This window comes from Crinia signifera, chromosome 4 (genome assembly GCF_055691185.1).
Source record: "Crinia signifera chromosome 4, ASM5569118v1, whole genome shotgun sequence".
Taxonomy (NCBI): domain Eukaryota; kingdom Metazoa; phylum Chordata; class Amphibia; order Anura; family Myobatrachidae; genus Crinia; species Crinia signifera.
This window is the reverse complement of record NC_139220.1, coordinates 27,888,158-27,914,937: the sequence shown is the minus strand read 5'-3', so window position 1 is coordinate 27,914,937 and position 26,780 is coordinate 27,888,158. Positions and strand designations below refer to the sequence as shown.

The window sequence follows — 26,780 nt, the reverse complement described above, 5'->3', positions numbered from 1 at the left end:
TGTAAATATAATTTAATCCTGAGATTTATTGACAATGTGAAATGAATAGCTGAATGTGTAACATGATTCTTCTGCTGTTGTTGCACAGACTATATAAATACCTTTTTTCTCCTGGGAGTCTTCATTCTCAGGTGCGGGTTCATTGCCCTGGACGTCAGAGTCTAAAAACAAATTTTAACTGTTGTAAAACCGAAAAATGATTAAATATCCCTGTCCAAAAACACCTGTCGCCTCTACACAGCGGGGGACACCTCTGTTGCCAGGGATTGAGTGCACCCTATTAGTAACGCCATCATTTATATTGATTAGTGCAGTCACCAAAATGGATTCCTCCGCCGTATCTAAGCAACAGGTGCCCTTTACTCTGAAAAGTGTCCAACAAGAGACTATGCACCATCAACTCTGGTTATAACCAACGGAAGCAAATCATGGAATATATTATATATTACACTTTATTTGGGGGGGAGAAGACGACATCTGTGCCCGCATGGGGGTAAGGTTATTTACACACTTACAGGGGGCTCTAATCCCGTACAGAGGAAAAACTAACCTGGGAACTCACTCTGGAGAATAAGATCCAACTCGGAGAGATAGGGAGATACTGCAGTCAGAAAAAGAGGGTTGAGGGCGGCAGGAAAAGGACAAGAGAGAAAGGTGAGAGAGGAGAAAAGATAGGAAACCAAATAAAGGTAACTTCGGAGACGGAACGGCATGCGATGACCTTTATCTGAGGATAAGTGGAGGAGTTACAGCCGACACATGCGGTTTTGTGGTATCACCCGGTGCATGGTCGCTACTGTACAGAGATTACTCCCGTTAGACTGTTCTCTCGCACTAGATGCTATAATCTCTTCAGCAGTTTTAGGTTTACCCAATAATACACATTTATGGCATAAAGAATCACCCTAGCCGCAACCAACTGCTTTTCCGAAATAAGATCACAAAAAAAGGGACAATTCTACGAAGCAACACTGCAAACAAATAAACTCACATTCTCTGTCTTACGCCAAGGACGGTAAGTGGCCACAGTTACCATATGATGATGAACTGGGACCAAGAACTCCACCACTGATTCTGACATCTCACAAATCTCCCCAGTATAATGAAGAAACTGAACTTTTGTCACTGAGATAAAGCCCATTTATTGAATTCTCTATTTGTGTTATAATTGATGACTTGTGCCCAGTACAGGGGGCATAAGTGTTAGACATAAGCATTTTGCGTTGGCTTTTAGTATGTTTCTTGGAATTCTATTACACTGGTGACTGTGCTTTACCGCAGTTCTCTAATGGTCGTGAGGTTACCCCCATGTCCATTAGGCAAAGCCTCCAAGCCAGGCCTGGCGACAGGGGTGGGCCAAGGGGGTTAAGTGTTCTGAAGGGCCCCAGAACTTCCATGCCCCGGCCACCTGTACTAGCCTGTGCCCCCCACAGCCAGACCGTCAGGCCGTCTACTGTGCCATCCGCCCCCCGTCTGTGTGTGGCTCTGTGTGCCGTCTACTGTGTTTGCTGTGTGCCCAGCCTGCGGCCAGCTCAGCAGTCGGAGACAGAATCAGTTTGCACAGCCATATCGTGTGCGGACCGCTGTGGCCTCTCCGTTTCCTGCACACCGGGTCGTCTGTTCCACACTCTGTGGCTGCCTGCCCTGCCAAGAAGGATGGACAACGGGAGAAGTCCCCGACTGAGAGCAGGGCCCTGAAGCCACGAAAGCTAAGGTGAGGTCCGGGAGCTCAGCTCTGCAGTGAGTTGTGTGGATTTGGGATTAGGGGTTGGGGGAGGGGAGGCAACAGAAATCATGGGGCCTCAGAAATATCAGTGTACAGGGCCCCATGATTTCTGTTGCCGGCCATATACATACACATATATACACACACACACACACACACACACACACACACACACACACACATACAGTGCCTTGCAAAAGTATTCACCCCCCTTGGCTTTTTACCTATATTGTTAAAAAAAAAAAAAAATTATAAGTTGCAATGTATCTGAATTTTATGTTGTAGATCTGCACAAAATAGCCTAAGGGGGGTAATCAATGTGCCGCCTCTATTTCCGACGGGGGAAATAGCGGCGGCTCCTTATTCAATGCTGTCTTTAGCGACAGCATTGAAGCGGGATCATGGCAGAACAGGCCCGACTTTAGAAGCTGTCGGGCCCGTTCCACCGATAACGGCCGCAAATTGCCAATCCACGGCAGTTTTCGCGACCATGCCCCCTTTGTGTCGATCGGCAGGCAGGACTTTGAATCCCACCTGTCGTTCAGCTGTCGGGCTGACCGCAAACGGGCCGGGGTCACGACTATTGGCAAGGATCGACAGCCGTGATCCTAGATTGAATCCCCCCCCCTTAGTTGGTGAGGTGAAATGAGAAACATATTTATAAAAAAGAATGTTTTAAAAATAAAAACCTGAAAATTGCCATTTGCATATTTATTCACCTCCTTTGCTATGAAGCCCCTCAAAAGTTCTGGTGCAACCAATTACCTTATTACAAAGAAATAAGGATTAAAAAGGTTTGAGATTACCTAAAGGGTAAAAAAAGGGGCAGACTAGATGGGCCAAATGGTTCTTATCTGCCATCAAATTCTATGTTTCTACAGTATGTTTCAGAAATCCCATAATTAGTGCGATGAAGTCCACCTGTGTGCAATCTAAGTGTCACATGATCTGACAGCGTAAGGTCTGAAAGGCCCCAGAGGCTGCAACTCCACTAAGCAGGAGGCATCGCACCATGAAGACCAAGGAACTCTCCAAACAGGTCAGGGACAAATATGTTGAGAAGTACAAGTCAGGGTTGGGTTATACAAAAATATCAAAATCTTTGATGATCCCCCGAAGCATCATCCAAATGGAAACACAACACCGCCTACCAAACACAACACCGCCTACCTACACTGCCTACCAAACACAACACCGCCTACCTACACTGCCTACCAAACACAACACTGCCTACCAAACACAACACCGCCTACCTACACTGCCTACCAAACACAACACCGCCTACCAAACACAACACCGCCTACCTACACTGCCTACCAAACACAACACCGCCTACCTACACTGCCGACCAAACACAACACTGCCTACCAAACACAACACCGCCTACCTACACTGCCTACCAAACACAACACCGCCTACCAAACACAACACCGCCTACCTACACTGCCTACCAAACACAACACCGCCTACCTACACTGCCTACCAAACACAACACTGCCTACCAAACACAACACCGCCTACCTACACTGCCTACCAAACACAACACCGCCTACCAAACACAACACCGCCTACCTACACTGCCTACCAAACACAACACCGCCTACCAAACACAACACCGCCTACCTACACTGCCGACCAAACACAACACTGCCTACCAAACACAACACCGCCTACCTACACTGCCTACCAAACACAACACCGCCTACCAAACACAACACCGCCTACCTACACTGCCTACCAAACACAACACCGCCTACCAAACACAACACCGCCTACCTACACTGCCTACCAAACACAACACCGCCTACCAAACACAACACCGCCTACCAAACACAACACCGCCTACCTACACAACATCGCCTACCAAAACTCACAGACCAGGCAAGGAGAGCATTAAGACCAAAGGTAACCCTGAAGGATCTGCAGAGTTCCACAGCAGAGACTGCTGCATCTGCGCATGGGACCACAATAAGACGTACACTCCATTAAGCTTTATGGAGGAGTGGCCAGAAAAAGCCGTTAATTAGTGTATTTTGAGTTTGACAAAAGGCACGTGGGCTACTCCTCACATGTATGGAGGAAGCTGCTCTGGTCACCTGGGACTACAATTTAACTTTCTGAGCCACCAAGGAAAATGCTATGTCTGGTGCAAACTCAACACATCCCATCACCCCAAGAACACCATCCGCACAGTCAAACATGGTGGTGGCAGCATCATGCTGTGGGGATGTTTGTCAGTAGCAGCGACTGAGAAACTGATTCACCTCAAGGGAAATATGGGTGGTGTTAAATACATATATTCTAAAGCAAAACTTGGCCTGTGAGTTCAGACTGGGACGGAGGTTCACCTTCCAGCAGGACAATGACCCGAAGCACACTGCTAAAGCAACACTCCAGACTGAAACATTGAAATGTGTTGGAATGGCATAGCCACAGCGCAGATCTCAATCCGATTGAGAATCTATGGTCAGACTTGAAGATTGCTGTTCACCATCCAACATGAAGGAGCTGGAGCAGTTTTGCTTGAGGAATGGGCAAAAATCCCAGTGGCAAGATGTGGCGAGTTCATAGAGACTTATCCAAAGCGACTTGCAGCTGTAATTTCTGGTGGCTTTACAAAGTACCGACTTAAGGGGGGTGAAAAGTTAATACACGCTGAAGTGTTCTGTTATGGTGTGTACACACTTGTACAATCCTATATTACAATTTAGACTATCTGCATACAATATATACAATTTAGACTATCTGCATACAACTTAGACTATATAGTGCAGATCTGCACTATATAGTCCATGCAGCCAAGACTTTCTGGCTGCGATACAGGAGCACGCATCTGGATCGCATCGGGATCGCAAGGGTTAAAACCTGTGCGATCTGCATGAGATCCAGATGAGATTTTGACTATATAGTCAAAATCTCATGCACATTGTACAAGTGTGTACACACTTTGTCCTATTTGTTCATTACTTCACAATAAAAAAGCAACTTCTTCAAATCTGTGAAAGAAATGATAAAAACCTCCAAACAATCCATTTTAATTCCAGATTGTGAGGTACTGTAACGAAACACGAAAAATGCCAAGGCAAGTGAATACTTTTGTAAGGCACTGTGTGTGTGTGTGTGTGTGTGTGTATATATATATATATATATATATATATACATATATATATATATATATATACATATATACATACATATACACACACACACACACACACAGTATATACTTTTATAGATTTGCCCATACATGCCGGTTTGTAATGTAATGGTAAAAAAAAGTTTACAGTCCCTTTAGACGCAAGACTAAAGGTGTCATTGAACTTTCCATCCCTTCTAAGCCCCCTCAGAAGATCACTGCACAGGTAACTTACTCTCTGGAGTGACGTCCTCAGTGAAGAAACTTGTGGCTTCTAGGGCAGATTCTGTTTCCTCGGGGCTGAGCGCTATAGAGAGACAAAGTCAGCAACTCAGACTAATATGGGGAGACAGAAGGCAAGCTCTATACAGTGAGTGCATCTGACACTGCACCAGCCCCTGTCCTCCTACCACACACATCTCCTACATAAATAAAGGGATAACACTGCTCCTCACCTGAATGGGGGGAATACATGTGTTGTGCGAGTAGCCGGAGGCCACTAGATGGAGGCAGACAGAGCAATACAAGTGTTGCTCGGTTTGAGCGCACACACAACGGGCTGATATCTAGTATATACATAAATCTGGGCACACACTACAATTATCTGGCAAACCATCAGTTTAATCTGGTGGGTTGGAACAAAAATCTGGTAAAGCACAAGTTCTTAAACTCGGTCCTCAGGGCCCCACACAGTGCCGGTCTTCTCACAGAATCACAAGTGAAATAATTAGCTCCACCTGTGGATCTTTTAAAATGTGTCAGTGAGTAATGAATGCACCTGCCGGGTGACCTGGAAAAAGCATACTGTGTGGGGTCCTGCGGACCGAGTTTGAGAACCCCCATGTAAAGATATTGGAGCAAATGACAATAAACCAGGTGTCCATACACGGAACAATAATTGTATGCGCTTTGAACTAGATCGCATCGCATCCCATGCGATTTGCTTACGATGCGATCCAGTTCAAAGAGTATGTGCAGCGCATACTTTTTGAGCTGTGCTATGGGATGTGCGTGGGAGCGCACATCGCACACAAAAAACGCACCGTGTATGGGCCCCTTAAGGACTGCAACATAGACAAAAATGATTGTTCAGATAAGTGAGTTAATTAGCCGGAACAGATGTTCTGTCAATTTTTAGTCCATATTTGGGGGCAAATAGCCAATCGTCATTTGCTCTCGTAAATTACCAGATTTTTATCAACCAGATTGGACAGATGGTTTGCCAGATAATTGTATAGTGTATGTGTAGTTTAAGATTTCTACTAGTGTAACTGGCTTATTGCCATTAAACATCGCCTACTCACCAGGAGGGAGGTGCAGTTTGTATAGAAACTTCAGCTTCTCTGTCATATCACCGTGATACATTCCACCTGATATAGGAAGAGGGTATAATGTTAGTTTCCCACATCAGAACACTTGAAGACATGTGCTACATACTAACACTATCTGTACAGTACACAAACCATTCACTAGTATAAACAAAAGGGAACCTTATACAATGAGCAGGTGGTGGTGCAGAATGTGGTTCTCACCAGCGGACACAACATCAGGAAGATTACTGTAGGTCAGTGTTTCCCAAACTTTTTAGAATTACAGTACTGCACCCTAGAGTATCAGAATTGTTTCACGGCACCCCTTGGCGAAAAAAGTTTCTTATTGAGAAATTTAGAAAAAAATATGAAATTAAGTGAATTGTGTTTATGTGTCATCCTTATGGTGTGTACACACTTGTACAATCATGACTATATTACAACTTATGGTGTGTACACACTTGTACAATCATGACTATATTACAACTTATGGTGTGTACACACTTGTACAATCATGACTATATTACAACTTATGGTGTGTACACACTTGTACAATCATGACTATATTACAACTTATGGTGTGTACACACTTGTACAATCATGACTATATTACAACTTATGGTGTGTACACACTTGTACAATCATGACTATATTACAACTTATGGTGTGTACACACTTGTACAATCATGACTATATTACCACTTCGAGTTAATTGTGTGGTGAGGGACAGCATTCGCTTCTGTTTGTCCATATATTTTGTGACTGGAGGATGCAGACACCTGAACCACCAACCTGAGGCACTCCTGCAAGGGTCTCATGGCACTCCAGGGTGCCACCGCACACAGTTTGGGCACCACTGGGCTAGGTGACAGATGAATGATAATGTTGCACAACTTCAGGCATGTCACAATGGAACAGGTTGTTTGACGGACAGGAGAAGTTCTGGAGAAACCAACCTTTGAGTTCCGCTTCTGTGTTGCCTTTGTGACCATAGTGACATACCTTTGACCTTGATTTTTTCACTTTTCTTGGTGACTATGTTGACATGAACACCGTATAACTGTACCACGTTCACTCGCCATAGAGTTGGATTATAATCTAACTCAATGTCCACTTGGATAGTAAAGTATGAAAAAATACCTTTTTTGGGAAAATAAATGTGAAAAACTCATGTCCACCTTTTTCATGCCGACCTATTGCTTGTGTCAACATTTTGACCAAGGTTTGTCAATATATTTTGTCTGCCGACCACAATCAGAATCTTGCAAGACATTGGGCCAGATGTATCAAGCGATAAACAACCAGCCAATTAGCTCCTACAGATGGAGCCCCTGTCATCCTGGCAGGAGCTGGCGAAATTATCACCAGCTCCCGCCAGGGGTTGCACGCGCACGAGTTGCTCGCGTGCCCCTTGGCAACGGAGCTTTCCCCGGGTCCCCGCCGCCTCCCCCGGGCAGGGATGCACTGCGCCGCTGTTGAAGACCGTCTGCGTGAGCCGCACGCGCGTCCCAGTTTTAATGGAGTCCCTCTCCGCCTGGGTGTTCGCCAGAGGGGAGGTTCTGGCGGGCGCCGGGACTGAACGAGAGGGGCTACATCTGTACCTGACATTTTACAAACCCAGCCAGTAACATGGCAGTTAGGAGCTCATTTTGAAGCTTGATGCTATAAATGGAGGTAGAATTACAACAGTCCCATTACATTTAAGGCCCAGGTGACGTGGACCTGCTATTAATAACTGTCCTGTACCATCTTATAAAAGTGTGTATGTGATTAGTGGTACTTATCACTGACCCTGTGTGCACAGCACATGACAATTACTACTGTCTGGGTCACAGCAGTGCAAGCACAGCTGAAATTCATTCAATTCAACTTGATTAGAACAACAGAATTCATAATACTAGTTCTGGTTATTATTAGTGTATTCTTTCACACTAACTAGTAACTAAACACACTGGGCCGGATGCACTAAGCTTCAAAAGTGATAAAATGGAGAGTGATAAACAGCCAGCCAATCAGCTCCTGTCTGACATTTTTCAAACACAGTCTGTGGCATGGTACGCAGGGGCTGATTGGTTGGATGTTTATCACTCTCCACTTTATCACTTTTGAACCACGATCGCGCTCCAGGACCCTCTTCCTATTCTTTTTGATAGTTCTTGAACATTAATAAATCAAGCAGAAACAAAAGTGCGGTGGAAATATGGACTTAAAATATGTTATTACTATATTAATCAAAAGGAAGCTGATGTACTGAGCGGTCATGGTGGAAAGGCAGCTACCGTCACGGTAGCATAGGTTGAAAAGATGTCATGCCAAGATGAGCCATACAAGTTCTGTGGAACAAGTGGACTGGTGGTTGGCTGCAGATTCTGACAGGAGGGAATGGTCCTGCCCTAACTGCTTGGGGGACAAGATCGTAGTTATAACAATGCTTAGAAGTCTGGAAAACAGGATATCCCCGGCACAGTCAAACATCCACAGCGCTGGGGATATCCTGCATTCCACATAACTGCGGGCAAACAAACCCACAGATTAACCTTTAAAGTGCGACCCTATCTACTTTGTGTGTGAAGGTTTGCCAGCCAAGTGAGAGCTGGGGGGGACACGGACACAAAACAACTCCCAAAGAACGGATCCTTTAGAATGTAAGCTCGCAACAAGCAGGGCCCGCTCTCCTCATGCGCTTTTCTTAGAACAGATCTCTGTCACCCTGATAGTCACTACAGCATCCTGTCCCCTGCTGCAACTGTCTTTATTTACCATGTACTTGTACTAAATGTACTGTAATTCCTTATTTTCTTGTTTTTCGCTCATCTACGTATTGTCAGGTGCTACAGAACATTTGTGGCGCCATATAAATAAACGATAATAATAATAATGTCATCACCTCATAAACATTAGTACATGCTGTAGATACAATCACAAACTGATGGTAACAGAAAACTTCCTATACTCACCGAGCCCAGTTACAAACTCCTTAAAGTTTATTAGCGAGTCCTTGTTACTGTCCAGCAGGCGGAAAATGCGGGCGGCTAGGATGGGGGTGTGCTGGCCGAATAACCATGGCGTAAGCTGGACAAACAGCTCCTGGAACTGCTCCATGTCAATGCGGTATTGTTCCAGATACGGCAGGCTGGGGTCATGGCGGTTGCTGGACGAGCGGCCCCCTCCCCAGTAACAGCACATTAAATGCTGAGCCTGAGCGGGGGCGAATAAACACATCAATACACCAGTCATGTTGCTACTCATCTACTGATTATATATGGGAGAGAGACATTTAAAAATGATTGTGTGGGGTAAATTTACTAAGATGGGAGTTCTGTTGAAGATGGGATGTTTCCCATAGCAACCAGATTCTATCTATTATCTTCTAGAAAGTGCTAAATAAATCAGAAGTAGAATCATCTACAATATAATTACCATCCTGTTACATATACAGATGCGTCTCTTTATATCCTTGCTGCGATGAATAGACATTGCAGCAATGACAGTGCGGCATCGCAGGATGAGTGTGATCACTTGCTCCTACTATGCACAGACCTATAAAGGTGCCCATACACTAGTAAGATTTATCTTCAGATCTGGCTGGTTGCAATAAAAACATGGTTATGGATGAATGACAGTTTTTGGCAGTTTTCCGGCAATTCCAAGCAAATGGTCAACTGTCATTTGCTCTCATCCATAACCATGTTTTTGTTCCAACCAGCCAGATCTGAAGATAAATCTGCGTGTGTATGGCCATGGGAGCCAGCATGCGCCTAGCTACCATTGACATCAATGGGACCAGGGGCTCCCATGTGAACACTTGCGGCATGCCGCAATACGATTTCATCGGAATCCTGCTTCAGCAAGCAACCAAAAGCACAAGGCTGTAGTGCGACACATCCGTACCAGATTTGCCAACGAACCAAAGAGCTGCCTGCGAGATCTATACGAGGCCATGGCTCTCCTGTTTCCTACCACAGGTATGGCGCAGAAAGCATAATCACATGAATGAACAGCGTCAAGCAAGAATGATCACACATGAAACACTGACCTTGAACAGGACGTACAAATCTTCCAGCTCCTCCATGGAGAAGCCGAGATCGGTAGAGATGGATCTAACCTAATAGGAAAGAATACAATATAAGCATAGCTGCCAACCTTAAGTGTCTTCTTTCCAGGAGAAGCCTGGACTCGGGGTCGGGGAACTTGTCTATTTAAGCCCCGCCTCCATTCCTATAAATGATTTGTGGCTCTTCGGGGAGGGGGTGGTACTAAATGACTAGATTTGCATCATTTTAGCCCCGCCCCTTCCCTAAAGATTCACGAATGCCGGTATTTGACCGGCAGTGGGAGGGGTTGCAGGGGCCCAATTAAATTGGGGAGTCTTTCGAACCATTCCGGGGTGCCCCATTTTTCTTGACTCTACCGGCCATTCCGGGAGGGTAGTTAAGTATGAATAGAAGGAGACATAGTATAATTTAGAAAGTCTTCCCCATATTTTTTGTATCATTAGGAACACAAATGCCGGAAGTTTGAAAACCATAGAGTAAACCCTCTGCTGTTGCATGGTGACAAAGGGGGAGAGATGTATTCTATCAACACGTTGTGCTACTATAAGCTCTTCCTGTTTCACCATTTATGAAGTTGAATCAATATCATGAGATGGATTAACGGGATTGGGGAGAGGAACCTCCCGTCTCTGGCGATCCCTGTCAGCTGTGACATGCCTCCATTCCATTCCCAATGGGCATAGCAATATATAGCATAGAACAGTAGATCTTGTGCGTAGATGAATGCCATCCGCTGCTGGTTACTACAAATGCCAACCGCTAATCCAGATTTATGAAAAAAAAAAAAATTGATAAGCCCCCCTTCCAGCATACAATAGTATGGCGGAAGAATTGTTGTCCCCGATCTAAGGGAAGGGTGAAACAATGGAGGAAACATGCTATCCACTTAAACGGCTAAAAACACCTATTGCCTGTCCGAGGCCACAAAAGCGGGTATTTACCAAACAATGACAATGGCAATGTGATACAACTGTTAAACATTACACCAGAAAACTTTATTTTTTTTTTATTAATAAATAACCTTTATAAATAATAGTAATGTAGCTGTGGTCCCTCCACTGGAGACACCCCCCCCCCATGTTCTCTACAGCCCTTACATATAGCTCTGATTGATTTTTTCACTGGAAACCTTTTTTTTTTTCCCCACCGTTTCAGGCTATTTTCAGCCAGCTACGCCCATTCTCACTTACCACGCTCCTCTTGGCTGAATCCTCCAAGGACTGTATCACCTTGAGCCTCTGCTTAAACCGCATCTGCTCAATTTCATCCGCTCTCAGGCTGCTGAACTTCTAGTATGAGAAGATGGGACATCAAAGGTGTCACAGAGGAAATAACGCCTGCACCCACTGTATACGGCCAACAGGGGAATGCGGAACAACAATGACAAAAGACGGACTGTAAATGTGATGTTATTTGTTGAACATTACCTCATATGACGCCTTGATGAGGTCAAAAATATCAACTTCCACTGGAGGTTCGTCGCCGCTAGTGAGAAGGGCGTGCAAATGCGGGATTGGGGGTGACACACTCTGCTTGTTCACTACATTGTCCAGGTATCTACAAGAATAGAGAAGTGCATGTAATGATTGTTTACTCATACACTAATGCAAAGGGGGGCGGCGTTACCCTGCTTGTGAGCCAAAATGAACCAGGCCTTCAGTATGAGTTCGGCTTCCAATGTGAGCAATTTAGCATCTGGATTTGCAACAAGTTCAGCAATACATCCATAAAACAAACCATGTTCATGGATCTGACTGGCCAATGCCCAGCACATTTCCCAATATATATTTCCTAGACAGCACATCTCAGTTGCAGCTGCATTGCGTGCACTCAGAATCAGGACCCCATGCATTTGAAGTATTTAAATGGACATTAACATACCAACTGTAAAACTTCAAAGCATAGAACCACAGACATATTAAGGAATGCTATGCGTTATGGACTCCGGAACGTTGTGGTAATAATATTGAATTCCATAACCATATCCATTACGATGTAAATAAACATAGTACATTACATTGTAATCCGTACCTTCCAAGTATAGTCATGGCTTCCCCTTCATCACTGGAGTTTAGCAGGCTTTCCATGTTGGCCTCTAGGACAGCCAAGGACAACTGAAGAATCAGCTTGATGCCCTCATAGAAAAAGCAGTCTACCACCACCACCGCACTCTCAAAGGGCATGACACTGAGGAACAGGGTGAGGAACCAGGAGAGGGAGATGGTGGAGATGACGCCCAGTTCCTGCATCTTCTCAGACAGCTCGGCTAGGTACTCACGGGTCAGATCCTCAAACACACCCTGGTCCACCAGAGCTCCTGAGACACCCAAGAGACAAGTTATAAGATTACTAGTAACTAAGGACATTTTGTAAATAGTGTTTATTATGAAAGCAGTTTTTCATGTGTTTTTTTTAACAACACAAATAAAGGTACTTGTTTCCTAGCACGGCGCCCAGATTTTCTATGTACGGCACCGCAGGGAAATCGCATCGCATGGGCCATTATAGCGGCATGCGATGCGATTTTTTCATGTATTTTTTTATTCATTGTGCACCACTATATTGCATCGTATTGCATGTCCCGCAAAATCGCATGCGAGCGCATGAGATTTTATAGGGTGTGCGATGCCATGACATTAGGAATACAATAATATGATTGTATGTCCCAAAAATAGATTTAACGCACCCCCTCCCCCCCCCACTATCCACGTCACCTCGAAGCGTGGCAAGCCCCGCCAGGGGCGGCGGAACGCGTCCTCTGAATTTTTCATTACCCTACTATCCACGCCGGCATGGAGTTGATCTTATATAGTGAACGAGACTGAAGCGTGGCGAGCGCCCGCAGATTACTTCACATGTATTCCGCACCCGCTCGCCACGCTTCTGGGCTCGGTGGCTCACTGCGCTCGCCACACTATATAAAATCAACTCCTCACCAACGTGGATAGTGGGGTAATGAAAAAGTTGGAGGAACAAGTTCCGCCGCCGCTCACCACGCTTTGGGGTGGTGTGGATAGTGTGTGTGTGTGTGTGTGTGTGGGGGGGGGGGGGGGTGCGTTAAACCTATTTTTGGGACATACAATCATATTATTGAATACCTAATGTCATGGCATCACACACCCTATAAAATCGCATGCGATTTTGCGGCAGATGCGATGGCCCGGGGCTGAGAGGGCGCCGTTCTAGGAAACAAGTACCCAAATAAATTATACACGCATTACCTGTACCAAAATACTCATGGATACTTGGCCAGGCATGAGAAAACTCCCTGCATGCTCCACAGATGGGAGAATTATGCTCACATCAGACAGTGGCTATATTCCCCATGAGACCAATTATCTGTCAATGTATGGCATTTGTGATCTATTGAAGATGAGATGTTGCCCATAGCAACCAATCAGATTCGATCATCTTCTAGGAGGTGCTAAATAAATTAGAACTTCCATCTTCACAAATTGACCCCTATGATAGGTAACACCTAGATAAACGTATATAATATGTCAGTACTAAGGATGTTCGGAACCCGCATGATCAGGTCACCATGACACGCTAGGTGGACCTACATTATTGGCCAAAAATTGGGCTAAGAACCTCAATTTCACTCCATGTCAAACTTTAGAGCGTATGAGAATTATTTTGATTGGTTCTTAGTGCTTCCAGTGCGCCTGCATTTTCCTTTGTTCTTTTTTCCGCATGCAAAAACCCCAACCATTGGGGCTGGGCGCCGAATTCCGATCGCAACGAGTGATCCTGAATCGGCCCCTTGGTTTCAATGAGTTAGAGATGGGTTTTTTTGCCTTTGCACCAGTTAAATGCGCCCCAACATTGTTTCGTTGGGGGATCTCCTGTAACGAGCTTCGTAGCCTCAGCTTAATAGCAGCGTAGATGACCAATACTCAGCATAACACAGTCATATAAGAGGACAGGACACTGTGCATGCCCAGAGCTTGGTGACTGGTGACTTACCCACTACCCGCGTGTTATAATAATCCGGCAGCATCCGCTCACACAGCGAGACCAGCAGCCAGAAGGCTTCCTCCTCATTGCAGTACAGCAGGAGTACAGACGTCACTATATTCATGGCCTACACAAAGGAAACAACTGTCATGTTTGGAGAACTGTACCTGAAAATACAGTTGTGAGCACGCAGTACTAAGGGTGACATTTAATAGGATGCGATTTTTAGTCATTTTTAATTTTGCCCATTATCGCACTTTTTTAAAATCGCATTTTTTGCTGCAAATTCGCATATTTAATGAGGTGCGTATTCCGGCTAAAAAAAAGTGTGATAATGTCCGATTTGTGTTAAAAAAATAATAATGGCGCGAGGTCCCCCCCTCCTGAGCAAAACCAGCCCCGGGCTCATTGAGCCGGATCTGGTTCCAAAAATACGGGGAACAAAAAATCTGGGGCTCCCCCATATTTTGAAACCAGGTCCGGCTCAATGAGCCGGGGCTGGTTATGCTCTGGAGGGGGGACCTCACACCATTTAAAAAAAAAAATTAACATTTACACATTTTTTTAAGACAGGACCATGCAAATTCGCCTGTCAGAACCTGGTCTGCGTATGTGGCGAATTTTAGTAACATTTTCCCGTTTTCGCATCTCATTAAATATGCGATTTGTATACTTGATTATGGGAAAACATCTGGGTGCGAGTTCCGGCGTCACTAAAAATCGCACTTTCAGAATGTGCTATTTTCTGGCAAAATCTGCGGTTTTTACAGCTCATTAAATATGCAAATTTGGGAAAAAGTGCGATTTCAGCCGTTTTGGGTGGAAAAAACCCACAAAAATCACTTTTTCGCATCTCGTTAAATGTCACCCAACGGCGCAGATTTATTAAGCTCGTGAAGTGATAAAGTGTCTGGTTTTTATCACCGGCCAATCAGCTCCTAACTGTGAAATTACAGGCTTGGTTTAAAAAATGCAAGGTAGAAGCCGATTGGCCGGTGATAAAAACCAGACACTTTTTTATCACTTCACCGAGCTTAATAAACCTACCCCCCCAAATATCGGGTAATGTTGTCCTGGAAGTGACAGCTGGAGAGAAGTGAGAGGTGTAAGTACATACAACTGATCACATAGTGGACATGCTATGGGGCAGAAGATGGGAGTGGATACTACAATGCTACCTGGCAGTATCCAATGTTGGGGTTCCGGAAAGCATATGCCGTAAGTACGCGGCGCAGGGCCGCTATGCCCAGCTCGTTCTGGAAAGCAGGGTGTTCCGGCATGGAGCGGTGGAGGTCGCGTTCTATCTCGTCTGTCGCAAGGTTGCATTTTCCCATGGACTTCTCCACAAGGTCAGTGTAGTAGCCGGGGTGTGTCGCCATCTCGTTTGATGCTCCTAAAGAAGCAAAGCCCTTTCTTTAATATAAGAAATAATGCTAATAATAATAATTAGTGGACAGATTGAGAAATGGGAAAATTATTATCTGTTCATTTCATTTTCATGATTCTCTCCATGGCGGTAGACAGTAATGGGTTAAGTGTGCCCCAAGCATGCTGAAGGGGAACTCCTAGCTATACTGAACTGGGATCTTATTTACTTTAATCCTTCTGCAGTCTCTGAGTTTTCCTTAGATACAAATGATCCTCTAGTACAGGGATGGGGAACCTTTGGCCTTCCAGCTGTTGTTGACCTAAACATCCCAGCATGCCCTGTTACAGTTTTGCTATTTGGCCATGCTAAAACTGTTGCAGGGTATGCTGGGATGTGCAGTTCAACAACAGCTGGAGTGCCAAAGGTTCCCCATCCCTGCTCTAGTAATTACTTAATCCAGTGCGTTAAATCTGTGTACTGCTCCAGTGGCTGGGGCTATATCTATCTCTTCTGTTTGTAACAATCACAAATAATGTTTCAGAAGGTGGTATCCCATTGCTAGCTGCCTGTACTTTACCATTTAGGTTTTCTGCAGAGCATTAAAAAGAATAAAAGTGATCTGCTGCAATACCGGCTACAAGTGACAGGGGGCAGTGCACTATTGTCAGCTTACAGAACCAGAGCACATTTTTATATAGCCTATTGCTATCATGGGAGCTTCCAATTAAGGCTATAAAAGGCCTATTTGGGTGTGACTCTGCATCTGGGAGGTGAGAACGTGTAACTGCTTGGCACATATGCTATTGTTGGGAATATTGGGGTGGACTGACGTGGGCAGAAAGTGAAAAGGTTTTGATATTATTATATTGCCACATAGCCGTTACCATGTAAATGGGTAACGCAGAGCATTGGCAAATGTTTGTCTTGTTTCAAAACCTTTTTATGCGGCACTTCTATCACACTCAGCAGTTTGTCTAAAGGTCAACACAACTGAGGCTGAGAGACCGCACCTATGTGTAGCCTCCATAAAGCCACCAGGAGCAAACTCTACACCTTATAGGGAGCTGTAAAAGGTTTAGCACGTTTGCTTTATATTGCGGTCATCCTCATCATTTACACTTCTATCTTCAACCCAAGGACTGCAGCTTTGTCCATTATCCCCCCTTCTTGATTAGTTTTCCCGCTAGGCTGTTTTAGTGAGGTGCCGCACCCTGCCCAGTTTTTAAAGGGCAAAATGCGCCGTGCCCCTCTAGCAGCGCCCTGCTAGAACAGCCTGCTGCCGATGCGCACCTGGAATCTCAGAGCCCATGTTAAAGCCCAGCTCTTCCTTGGCAGTTGGGGCCTGGCCCGCCCCCTTTGGTGATGTCGGCAGGCCGGCCCGCCCCCTTTGGTAATGTCGCTCCCCAGGTCTGCCCCTTTTGTTGACGACGGCGGGCCAGCCCGCCCCTTTGTTTCTGCCACCGCCACGCCCAGTTCCCAGAAGGAACACTATTGATCATCCAAAATTATGCACTCAGAGGTTCTCGAGAGAACCCAATGGGGTTCCCTGAATGGAACTTTGAGTTTCTGGCAATCCCTTCTGGTGAGATAAACTGAACACACAAAGCTATGAGGCTTCCTACAGATACAGATAGTGGAGGCATCTGGCTTACCTGAGAACAAGAGCCACAGCTCTCCCCGTAAATTCTCCGGAATTCCTTTTAGAACAAGTTCCCGAGTCTTTGAAGTTCGGTACATACACATCCCGCGACCATACTCAAAAAAATGTATGTTCCAAGATTCCTCCTTCATTTTCTCCTTGGCCTAGAGAAGAAAAAGGTGATGGGGCTTATTTAGAGCTGATCGCAGGGAACATTTTTTAGCAAATGGACAAAACCATGCTGCACTGCAGGTAGGGCAGATGTAACATGTGCAGAGAGAGTTAGATTTGGGGGGCGTAATTTGTGTCTGTGCAGGGCAAATACTGGCAGCTTAATTTTTACACTGCAATTTAGATTTTAGTTTGAAAACACCTCATTTAAATCTAGCTATGCACATGTTACATCTGCCCCACCTGCAATGCTACATGGTGTTGTCCATTTGCTAAAACTCATGCTTTGTGATCAGGTCTGAATAACCTCCTATGTACTAATTCCACATATATATTGGCCTATAAGCTTATTGCATAACAAAACAAAGGGTTCAATTCAATTGCGGACCATACTAGCTATGCCGGCAATGGGCAGTATTCGATGAAAAAAATCGCGGTGTGCAGCGAATCCTATTAGGATTCGCTGCACACTCGCTGTAATCCGGAGGGCTGGCTGCCACTCGCTCTCCCAGTATTCAATGTCGCAGGGGCTTGTTGCCCCTCACGGGGAATCTTAACCCCTGCAGCGGATGAGCGTCCGCAGCAGGTAGCCGTGGGACGGTGGCAGGCAGGGAGATTGAAGTCTCCCTGCCTGCCCCAGAACATATGTGGAGGGGAGGAGGGCTCCCCGAGACCCAGGCAGCACAAGCTGCCACCCCCCAGAGCCAGCAGGGGACCGGGTATAGTCACTGCTCCCGATCGTGCATATGTAATGATCGGGTCCAGTGAATATATGAATATCTAATGAGCGGCTCTCGGCCCCCTGCTGGCTGTTATGTGTATAAAAAAAATATATATATATATTTTTTTTTTTTAATTAAATATATATTCATGTGCTATAAGCACATGAATAAAAATAGCATGCCCCTTCTCAGAATAAAATTCCTGATTTTTTGACACCAAAATTAAAACAAAAAAACTGGTACTTGTTTCCTAGCACGGCCACAATCTTGTGGATCATGTACCATTAAGTTAAGGTACACGATCCACACGATGGACCCGATTTCCTTTGAAATCAGGTCCATTTTGCCGGCAAAGGCACAATATCGGGGGCATCGCGTCGGTCGGGACCATTAACATTGGTCCCGACGCGACCGACGCGATGCCCCCGATTTTTCCATAGGCTTCAATGTTAAAAAAATATTTTAACATTGAAATCGTGTAAAAATGTGAAAAATGTGAAATGGGCCAATATGACCCATTTCACATTCCCCGTCGTCACCCCACTATAGACGCCAACCCGAAGGGGGCATCGCGTCGGTCGTGACCATTAACATTGGTCCCGACGCGATGCCCCCGATTTTTACATAGGCTTCAATGTTAAAATATTTTTTAACATTGAAATTGTGAAAAAATGTGAAAAATGTGAAATGGGCCAATATGACCCATTTCACATTCCCCGTCGTCACCCCACTATAGACGCCAACCCGAAGCGTGGAGAGCGCAGCGAGCCCGCGAGGGGCGGCGGTGCGCGTAATCCGACCTTTTCATTCCCCTACTATCCACGTCGGCGTGGAGTTGAGAATAGAATAGTGTGGCGAGCGCAGCGAGCCCCCGAGCCCGAAGCGTGGCGAGCCCCGCGAGGGGACGCGTATAACTTCACAGGTATACGCTGCGCTCACCACGCTTCGGGCTCGGTGGCTCGCTGTGCTCGCCACACTATTCTATTCTCAACTCCACGCCGACGTGGATAGTAGGGGAATGAAAAGGTCGGAGGACGCGCACCGCCGCCCCTCGCGGGCTCGCTGCGCTCGCCACGCTTCGGGTTGGCGTCTATCGTGGGGTGAGGTTTACGCCGTTAAATTTGGGGGGGGGTTGGGAATATTTTACATTGAATCCAATGTAAAATCGGGTCCCAGGGACCCGATTTACATTTCATTCAATCAAAAAATCGGGTCGGTCGCGTCGATCGCATCGCATGCGACCAAATCGCATGAGATGCGATCGACGCGATTTTTCAGACACGACCACCCCGATGTAAATTGGTGTGGCCGTGCTAGGAAACAAGTACCAAAAAACTTTTATTTTAAACGTTCACATTCCACTTCTCCATGAAAATTGTAGCAAAATTGAAATTGCTACACGGAGAGACACTGCGAAAATCACTTAGAAAGATGGCGAAACGTGCACGTTGAATAGGGTTGTTCGGTTTTTGAGACCAAAATTCTCCGTCCAACGCGAAAAAAGCAGAAATTCTCCATAAAACACAGCAAATTTTCCTCATTGAATACTGCCCAATGTCTGTATGTACGGTGCACCTATTCCACAATTATGGTAGCAATTATGGTAGCTCTGACATGGGCCCTTATTCTGGTTCACTCGCAAAGACAATCTCCTTCTCAAATGGACAGAACCATGTGCTCTGCTGGTGTGGCAGATGAAACTTGTGCAAAGAGAGTTAGATTTGGGTGAGTTATTTTGTTTCTGTGCAGGGTAAATACTGGCTGCTTTATTTATACACTGCAATATAGATTTCACTTTGAAGCCTCAATTAAATCTAATTCTCTCTGCACATGTTACATATGTGACATCTGCCCCCCCTGCAGTGCACATGGTTTTGTCCATTTGAGAAGGAATATGCCTTTGCAAGTGAACCAGAATAAGGGCCATTGTGTATATGAGGAAAGGGGTCCATTTTTTTTATTTTTTTATCTGTAGGTGCCAAAATTATTTCCTGTGTGATGGCAAGGAAGAGTTGGCACCACTGGCATTAGAGGTGCTAGACTAGAGCGGTGTATCACACCCATCAATAAATCATTACCTTTTTCCATTACGCTTTACTGTATTAAACCTCATCTGATCCAGAATCCACTCTGCAAAACCCATGTGGCACCATATAAATAAACTATAATAACAGTAATAATAAGGGGGACCGAACTCTTTCATTATAGAACAAATATCTATTACCCATTTCGGACCCAGGTCTTCAGCAGCTTCTCTTGGGAAGAGTTTCAGGAGCCCATGAGAAGTGGTGGGTGCGTCTCCGCTGCTCGGCTTCGTATGGATGTTGGGCCCATCCTCAGTGGGATTACTGGACGGAACCTTTGTGGTCTACCGGAGTGGAAAACAAAACACAGAACCCCTTTTAATATTTAAATATGTCCAAGCATCTGAGTCACCCGTCCTCCTCCCTTTTTAACTCAATGTCGGCAGCGGGTCACCGCGTGCTTATACATTTGTTTAATAAAATAATTACAAACCCTAATTTACAATTTCAATATTGCGAGTCCCATTCAACGTTCAGTAGACTTATTGGAGGAAGGTAATATAACTGGCGCACAGAGGGAAAGTCATTTTCTGGACTAAAATAATAAGTCCATTTGTTTGCTATAGGTTACAGCAGCCCGCTGTCTTCATACGCCACAGATTACATAAAACGCAGAATGGGAAAGAAAAAAAAAATTCTATAAAACTTGAAAAAAATAAAAAAGTTGGGTATCATGGTAACTGTAACGTGTGCATTGCTCTTATAGAGACTGTATACAATTGGAGAGAGTAGCAGACTCCTGTGCACCTCATATACGTTAGATCCGCTACTTCCTTTCCTGGTAATATCTCGGTGGCCGCCGCCGTTGTCAGCTTTCTGCAGTGACGTCTTCTGTAGGAAGTCTGAGATGCGCTGTACCAGGAAGTTTCGGTCTTTCAGATTGGCGAATAGAAAAGTCATTTTCCCTTTAGTGCTGATGGACAATGGGCTGGGCAGCACGCTGGAACTATCCGCCTTCTCCACTATGGTCACCTGTGGTGCAGAGGTATTGAGATAGACAAATTGGCATTCTAAAAATATATATACTTGGTATATATAATATTATTAGGGAGGTAAATAAAGTTAACCCCTTGAGTGAAATTTCCGGGTATACCACTAATATAGAATAGATGTGCGTCAGTAGTGTCCAGGTGTGCACCACTGGCGCAGCACTTCTGGAGCCCCCCCCCCCCCAAATCCCTCCAGTCCCCCCCACCCGGTCACCTTTGCTCTGGTGATTGGTGCGCCGGAGCTCCCCTGCCCTGACCTGCCCGTCACTCGTTTTACAGTGATGTCGGCAGCAGGCTTGGGTATGGTCGGCGTGGCTTGGGGGGACTCGGGAGCGCTCAGGCACCCGAGTCCTCCCGAGCCGCCGCGGACATCCCCGAGCCTGCCACCGACGTCACTGCAGTGCTGAATGTGACAGTTGGCTTAGGCAGGGGGGAGAGCGGCAGCAGGGAAGCTCCGGCGTACTAATGCCGGAGCGGAGGTGAGGGGGGGCTTCCAGCTTTCTGTGATGGGTTTTGCTGGGGCAGGACAAACCTGTCCTGGTAGGTTTGTCCTGCCCCAGCAAAACCCACCACTCAAGGGGTTAAATAAGGTTATATTCCATATTCATATGATGTACAGCTTGGACATGGTGCCTAATTCAGACCTGATTGCTGTGCAGCTAATTTGTGTAGCCTACAACGCCCCGCCAGAGTGAAATCCCGCCCCGTACAAGCCTGTGAATTCCTTAGCACTGGTTGCGGAAATTAACTGGATCGGCAAATCCATTCGCAATCACTCACCACCAAATTATTTTTACAGTGTATCCCAGGACTTACTCCCTGGCTGTGATAGAAACAGGCTGATCGGGGCCGGAGCAGACGTCACACACCTCCCCCTAAAATGCCTGAAGACGACCGTGTTTTCCCCGACACTCCCACAAAACGTCCCGTTACCACCCCCCAAACGCCGGCTTCTTGTTAATCAGCTTGCGTACGGCCAGCGATAAAAAAAAAGTAGCAGGATTTTATTGCAGGATGTCTTCGCGCGGGGGTACTACGGGCCGTGCGCAGTCTATCAATAATCACTGGCCTACGAGTTCGTAGCCATGCGATCTGGTCTGAAATAGGCCCATGGCTACAAACACAATAAAGCTGAGTAGTCCAATGCTAATTACTGCTCCCTGGATAAATGTAGAACCACTGCATAATCCACAGCAGAGGTCTGCCAGGTACTTGGGAAACACAGGTAAAAATAGCTGTGACTGATAACATGAATACAAAAGCAGCGGAAGGCAGTGATATATAGTCCCTGTGTATACGCTCCCTGCTCTTCCTCTGCTGGCGTTGGAGCACCTGGTGTTCCAGTTTTAGCAGCAGAACTATTTTGGGCTATAGGAGTTATATGTGGCATCGTCATTACCAGGGAACATCCTCGCTCATTGTCCCCTGGGCACAGATGTAGGTGAGCTGCATTTATCTAGGCACAGGTGAGCTTTTACCTGGATGACACCGGAGCCTGACACCCAGGTCAGCAGCCCACACTTACTTCTCGGAGGGGTATAATTAGGTGACAGGCCTCCTCTTCCTTGCTGGCGAAGCAGATGTAGTTATTAGAGACAAACATTTGGCCCGGGATATGCATCTTGGCGAATGGTGTCCACAAGGTGCAATCTGTGTGGCCATCCAGCCGCTCGTCTCTGGGGAGTCGGAAAGTGGCCCGATACTGCTCGTTCTTTGCCCTGGCGTCCAGGTCTCTGACGAGATAGATGCGATACGGGTGAGAGATCCAAGGTGTATGATATGTATTACACAGGATGTAACAATGAGACCTCTCATCTGTGGCCAAGTCTCCCTCACCCTGCATCTCCTGCTGTGCATGTTCTATACAATTTGCCCCGATCCTCTGCCACCAGTGGATGGATCCTAAGGAGTCTGATTATACACTTCCCACCTAATTATCTCAGGGATCCTACAGCCAAACTAAAAACATCTCTAGCAGACCTGGTCTGGGATCTGGGCGCTATCATCTGGTGCTCTACCTGGCTTGGTGGGGGCACCAGAACCTAAGGGTCCAGCTCAGGAAAGTTAAGTAAGCCAGACAGTAAATCTCCCAACCAGAACTGAGTTAAGTAAATCGAGTGGGCCCTTCCTACACATTAAATTGTCAGTGAGGAGACAGGGAGCTGATTGGCCGGTGATTAAGTACCAGGCACTTTATCACTTCTCCGTAATTACCCCAGAATCCTGTTTTACATTTAGTGAACTATTCAATTAGGAAAGTGGTTTGGGGCATGGGTGAAATATCCAGATTTCATGCCCGGAGCTAATCAATTGCTCAGCATTTTACCCCACGGTAAACGATGGGGTAATGAACACTGACCTATAGATTCCAGTGCTGACCTGCAGATTAAACAGTTTAAACATTAAATAACGGCTTTTCTCCTTACCCAGCAGTCCTGATTCAAAGTCTGGTGGATTCAGAATACCCTGCAAAAACGTCACTGTAACATTACGTAAGCAGTACTGGGTGGCAGAGCAAGAACCTACTGATGGCAGTTATTATACTCCCCTAAAATTGGGGCACAAAGAGCGTATTTAGGGGGCTATTCAATCCCTGCAGGCAGAAATATCATCGCCTGCAGAGACAAGAACAGGTTGAATCTACATTCGACCTATTCAATGTCAGGTCTGTGTTTCCGACTGTCGGAAAGCCTATGGATCGGCAAAAACTGCCGCCGATTGTCGTAACCGGGCGCGCATTCCACAATCTAGATTCGGCTTTTTAAAGTAAAATCTGCATAGACGAGTCCCGGCATTAAATACTGATGGCCGATATTTACGCTTGTTGGGAATATCGTTCGGGACTGAATGCCCACTTAGTGACCTCTCTCAGATAAAGAGTGACTAACACCCAAGTAGCACTAGTAGGACTTATCAGTAACCGCAGGCAACGGACTGTACGTAAACCTCAAAACAAAGCTGTAAAACCCTGCCCCCGAGGGTGGCAAACATTAGCACAAAGCGCACACCTTTTCAGGGCAGAGATGTTTTTGAGCGAGCGTGTAGGTTTGGGCAAATTTCGGTCCTCGAGGAAGCCCTCGTTGTCCAGGAGCTGTCTCATGGCGATGTTGGCCAGTTGCTCCATCAGTTTGAAGGTCTCGCTGATGTTAAGGAACATGGAGAAAAAATACTCGCTGTCCCGGGTGCTGACTTTGATGCATTCTGGGAAGAGCAGGGTGGCGTTCTTTTCCAGCTGAGTTACATCCAGCCACTGGATAATCAGGGTCACTGAAAGAAGAAGTTATACACTACAAATTGAGTGATATGATTCATTTGTAATATACAGTACTACAGGGCCGTCTTTTCGAATGGGCTTAATGGGTACTTGCCCAGGGGCCCCAGGTGTATAAGGGCCCTATTCTGATAGCTGAGGATCTCCTTTTTCCAGAGATACCAGAATTTTGAAAATCTGCCCTGGGGAACGGGAGATATCCAACTTCAAAGCAGCAGTCCACATCCGACCTATTAATTGCAATTCCCAGTCATATTTCTCAGATTCTCTGTGACCTAGAGTTTTTCTGAGAGGCTTGTCTCTATCATGCCCAGAACCAGATATAACAGCCTTCCAGCAGCCGGTCCCGGCACCAGCTCCAAACGTCTGGTGTACAGTTTTATATTTTTGTCGATGGATTGCTCTGGCTCCTGATCTCTGATCCCCAAGTCCCCAGCACCTCCTGAAAGTTGGGACTCTAGGTTTTTATACTATTGAAGGCTAAGAAAACTATTTCCAGATAATGGCGATATCTGCAGTCAAACAAGCTGCACTTCCACAGGAAAATGACGAATATTAAGCCAACTCCATTATCCAACCCTCCCCTGCGTATAAAACACCCCCTACCTCCCTGGAAGTAATTTACAAGGAACCCTTCATTCAGCTCAGTGCCTCCTTCCACACGTTAGTGTTCACCCTCCCACCACCTGTGCAGTAAAGGAGTAATTAGCAGAAGTTACTGCTCCAGGTCCTACATGTTGAGTGGAAGATAGAGCACCCCCTGCCACATCAAAGCTGCTGCTGATAGTACCCCCCACCCCTAGGAGGGGAAAACGGGTAGGGGCCCCAGTGCATTGCTTTGCCCAGGGGCCCTCACTGCTGTTAAGGCGGCCCTGCAGTACTGTAACCCATTAGTAATGACCTTCAATACAGGGGACATAAAATCTTATCTAATAAAAGACCCGAACTGCATAATATTGGATTATACATAAAATTTGATATATTGACATAAGTCGCTGTTCTTCCCTTCAATAGTCTTATAGGCAGAAAATATAATAAGCACAAGCCTAATTCAGAGATGGTGATTTTACAGCTTTCATGCAAAATCAGGCGCTTTCTTTATTAAATGGTCATTCAATATGTTTTCTTACAAAAGTCAGTAAAATCAGCACGCGATAATGTGTTGTAGATCTTCACTAAAAAGATTAAGTTAGACAAAAAAAAACCCTGAAAAGGTCTATTTAGCAGACACTTTTACATGTCAATATTAACCCTTTGCCGTGCAAATGTTTTTTTTTGCAGTCTGGTTTAAATTAATTGTAATATATATATTTTTTATTTAAATGGTCTACATTGAATGATGTTAATGCACCATTGGATCTGCGCTAGAGCTGTTGAGCCTGACTAGACGTTGGAGCTGAAAGGGTTAACATTGCACTAAGGGCCTAATTCGGTAAGGCTTAGGGAGCCCTTTAATGCCATGCGTACATCCCCACCGCAGTGCGAATAGATGTCTCGCTATCACATCCAATCGCATGGCAGAGTAAGGGCCAAAAATCATCCAGCGGCCCTGAACATGCATATATTGGTATGCGCAGAGCCAAGACATCAGTCCCCGGAGCGAATACGCCGGGCACCGATTGTTACCGATTTACCCCTAAATACAAGAGATATATCATATACTTTTAAAAAGCACTTTTTTTTTTTCTTGAGCTGGTCCTAAAAATTCATTGCAGCTTCCTAATACCTATAAGTACAAAAGGGTGATTATGCACAAGACAGAAAGTAATCCGTTTGTAAGTTCTAAGAGCCAACAATATATGGGAAGTGTAAATGACAAAGGGCCAGATTCAGTAAGCAAACAAGGAAGTAACTTTGTGTCTGGAACAAACCAGGGGCCTTATTCAGATCTGAGCTCAGTACAAATTTGTTCGTAAAATGGGCAAAACCATGTGCACTGCAGGTGGGGCAGATGTAACATGTATAGAGAGAGTTGGATTTGGGTGAGTTATTTTGTTTCTGTGCAGGGTAAATACTGGCTGCATTATTTTTACACTGCAATTTAGATTTCAGTTTCAGCAAACCCCACCCAAATTTAACTCTCTCTGGACATGTTACATCTGCCCCACCTGCAGTGCACATGGTTTTTCCCATTTTCCGAACAAATTTGTGCTGAGCTCAGATCTGAATAAGGCCCCATGTTTCAATGCAAGGGGTGAAGATGCATGTATATTGCTTCTGTGCAAGGTAAATACTGTCTGCTTATGCATATAGCCCACACGATAGACAGCTAAATCTCTCTGCACATGTTACATCTGCCCCAACTGCAGTGCAGCATGGTTTTGCCCAGTTGCTGGCCCCGTTTTTTTTTT

At 45.6% G+C, this 26,780-nt stretch overlaps 1 protein-coding gene across 3 annotated transcripts in view; it reads right to left on the bottom strand.

Moving 5' to 3' along the window:
• The window catches only part of TBC1D9B (TBC1 domain family member 9B), a 44,438-nt gene that overhangs the window by 4,852 nt on the left and 12,806 nt on the right, over nucleotides 1-26,780 (bottom strand). The window contains exons 5-20 of one of the 3 annotated variants that reach the window (XM_083181476.1): nucleotides 24,167-24,425; nucleotides 22,684-22,891; nucleotides 20,917-21,141; nucleotides 20,310-20,453; nucleotides 17,206-17,356; nucleotides 15,363-15,577; nucleotides 14,194-14,311; nucleotides 12,259-12,544; nucleotides 11,655-11,784; nucleotides 11,418-11,516; nucleotides 10,209-10,277; nucleotides 9,130-9,370; nucleotides 6,167-6,232; nucleotides 5,098-5,169; nucleotides 551-601; nucleotides 102-161 (exon numbers count right to left, since the gene is read on the bottom strand). In XM_083181476.1, the coding sequence (XP_083037602.1) occupies nucleotides 102-161; nucleotides 551-601; nucleotides 5,098-5,169; nucleotides 6,167-6,232; nucleotides 9,130-9,370; nucleotides 10,209-10,277; nucleotides 11,418-11,516; nucleotides 11,655-11,784; nucleotides 12,259-12,544; nucleotides 14,194-14,311; nucleotides 15,363-15,577; nucleotides 17,206-17,356; nucleotides 20,310-20,453; nucleotides 20,917-21,141; nucleotides 22,684-22,891; nucleotides 24,167-24,425 (2,394 nt within the window). The remainder of the gene's footprint in view (nucleotides 1-101; nucleotides 162-550; nucleotides 602-5,097; nucleotides 5,170-6,166; nucleotides 6,233-9,129; nucleotides 9,371-10,208; nucleotides 10,278-11,417; nucleotides 11,517-11,654; nucleotides 11,785-12,258; nucleotides 12,545-14,193; nucleotides 14,312-15,362; nucleotides 15,578-17,205; nucleotides 17,357-20,309; nucleotides 20,454-20,916; nucleotides 21,142-22,683; nucleotides 22,892-24,166; nucleotides 24,426-26,780) is intronic. The other 2 variants (XM_083181477.1, XM_083181478.1) reach the window with 2 other exon arrangements.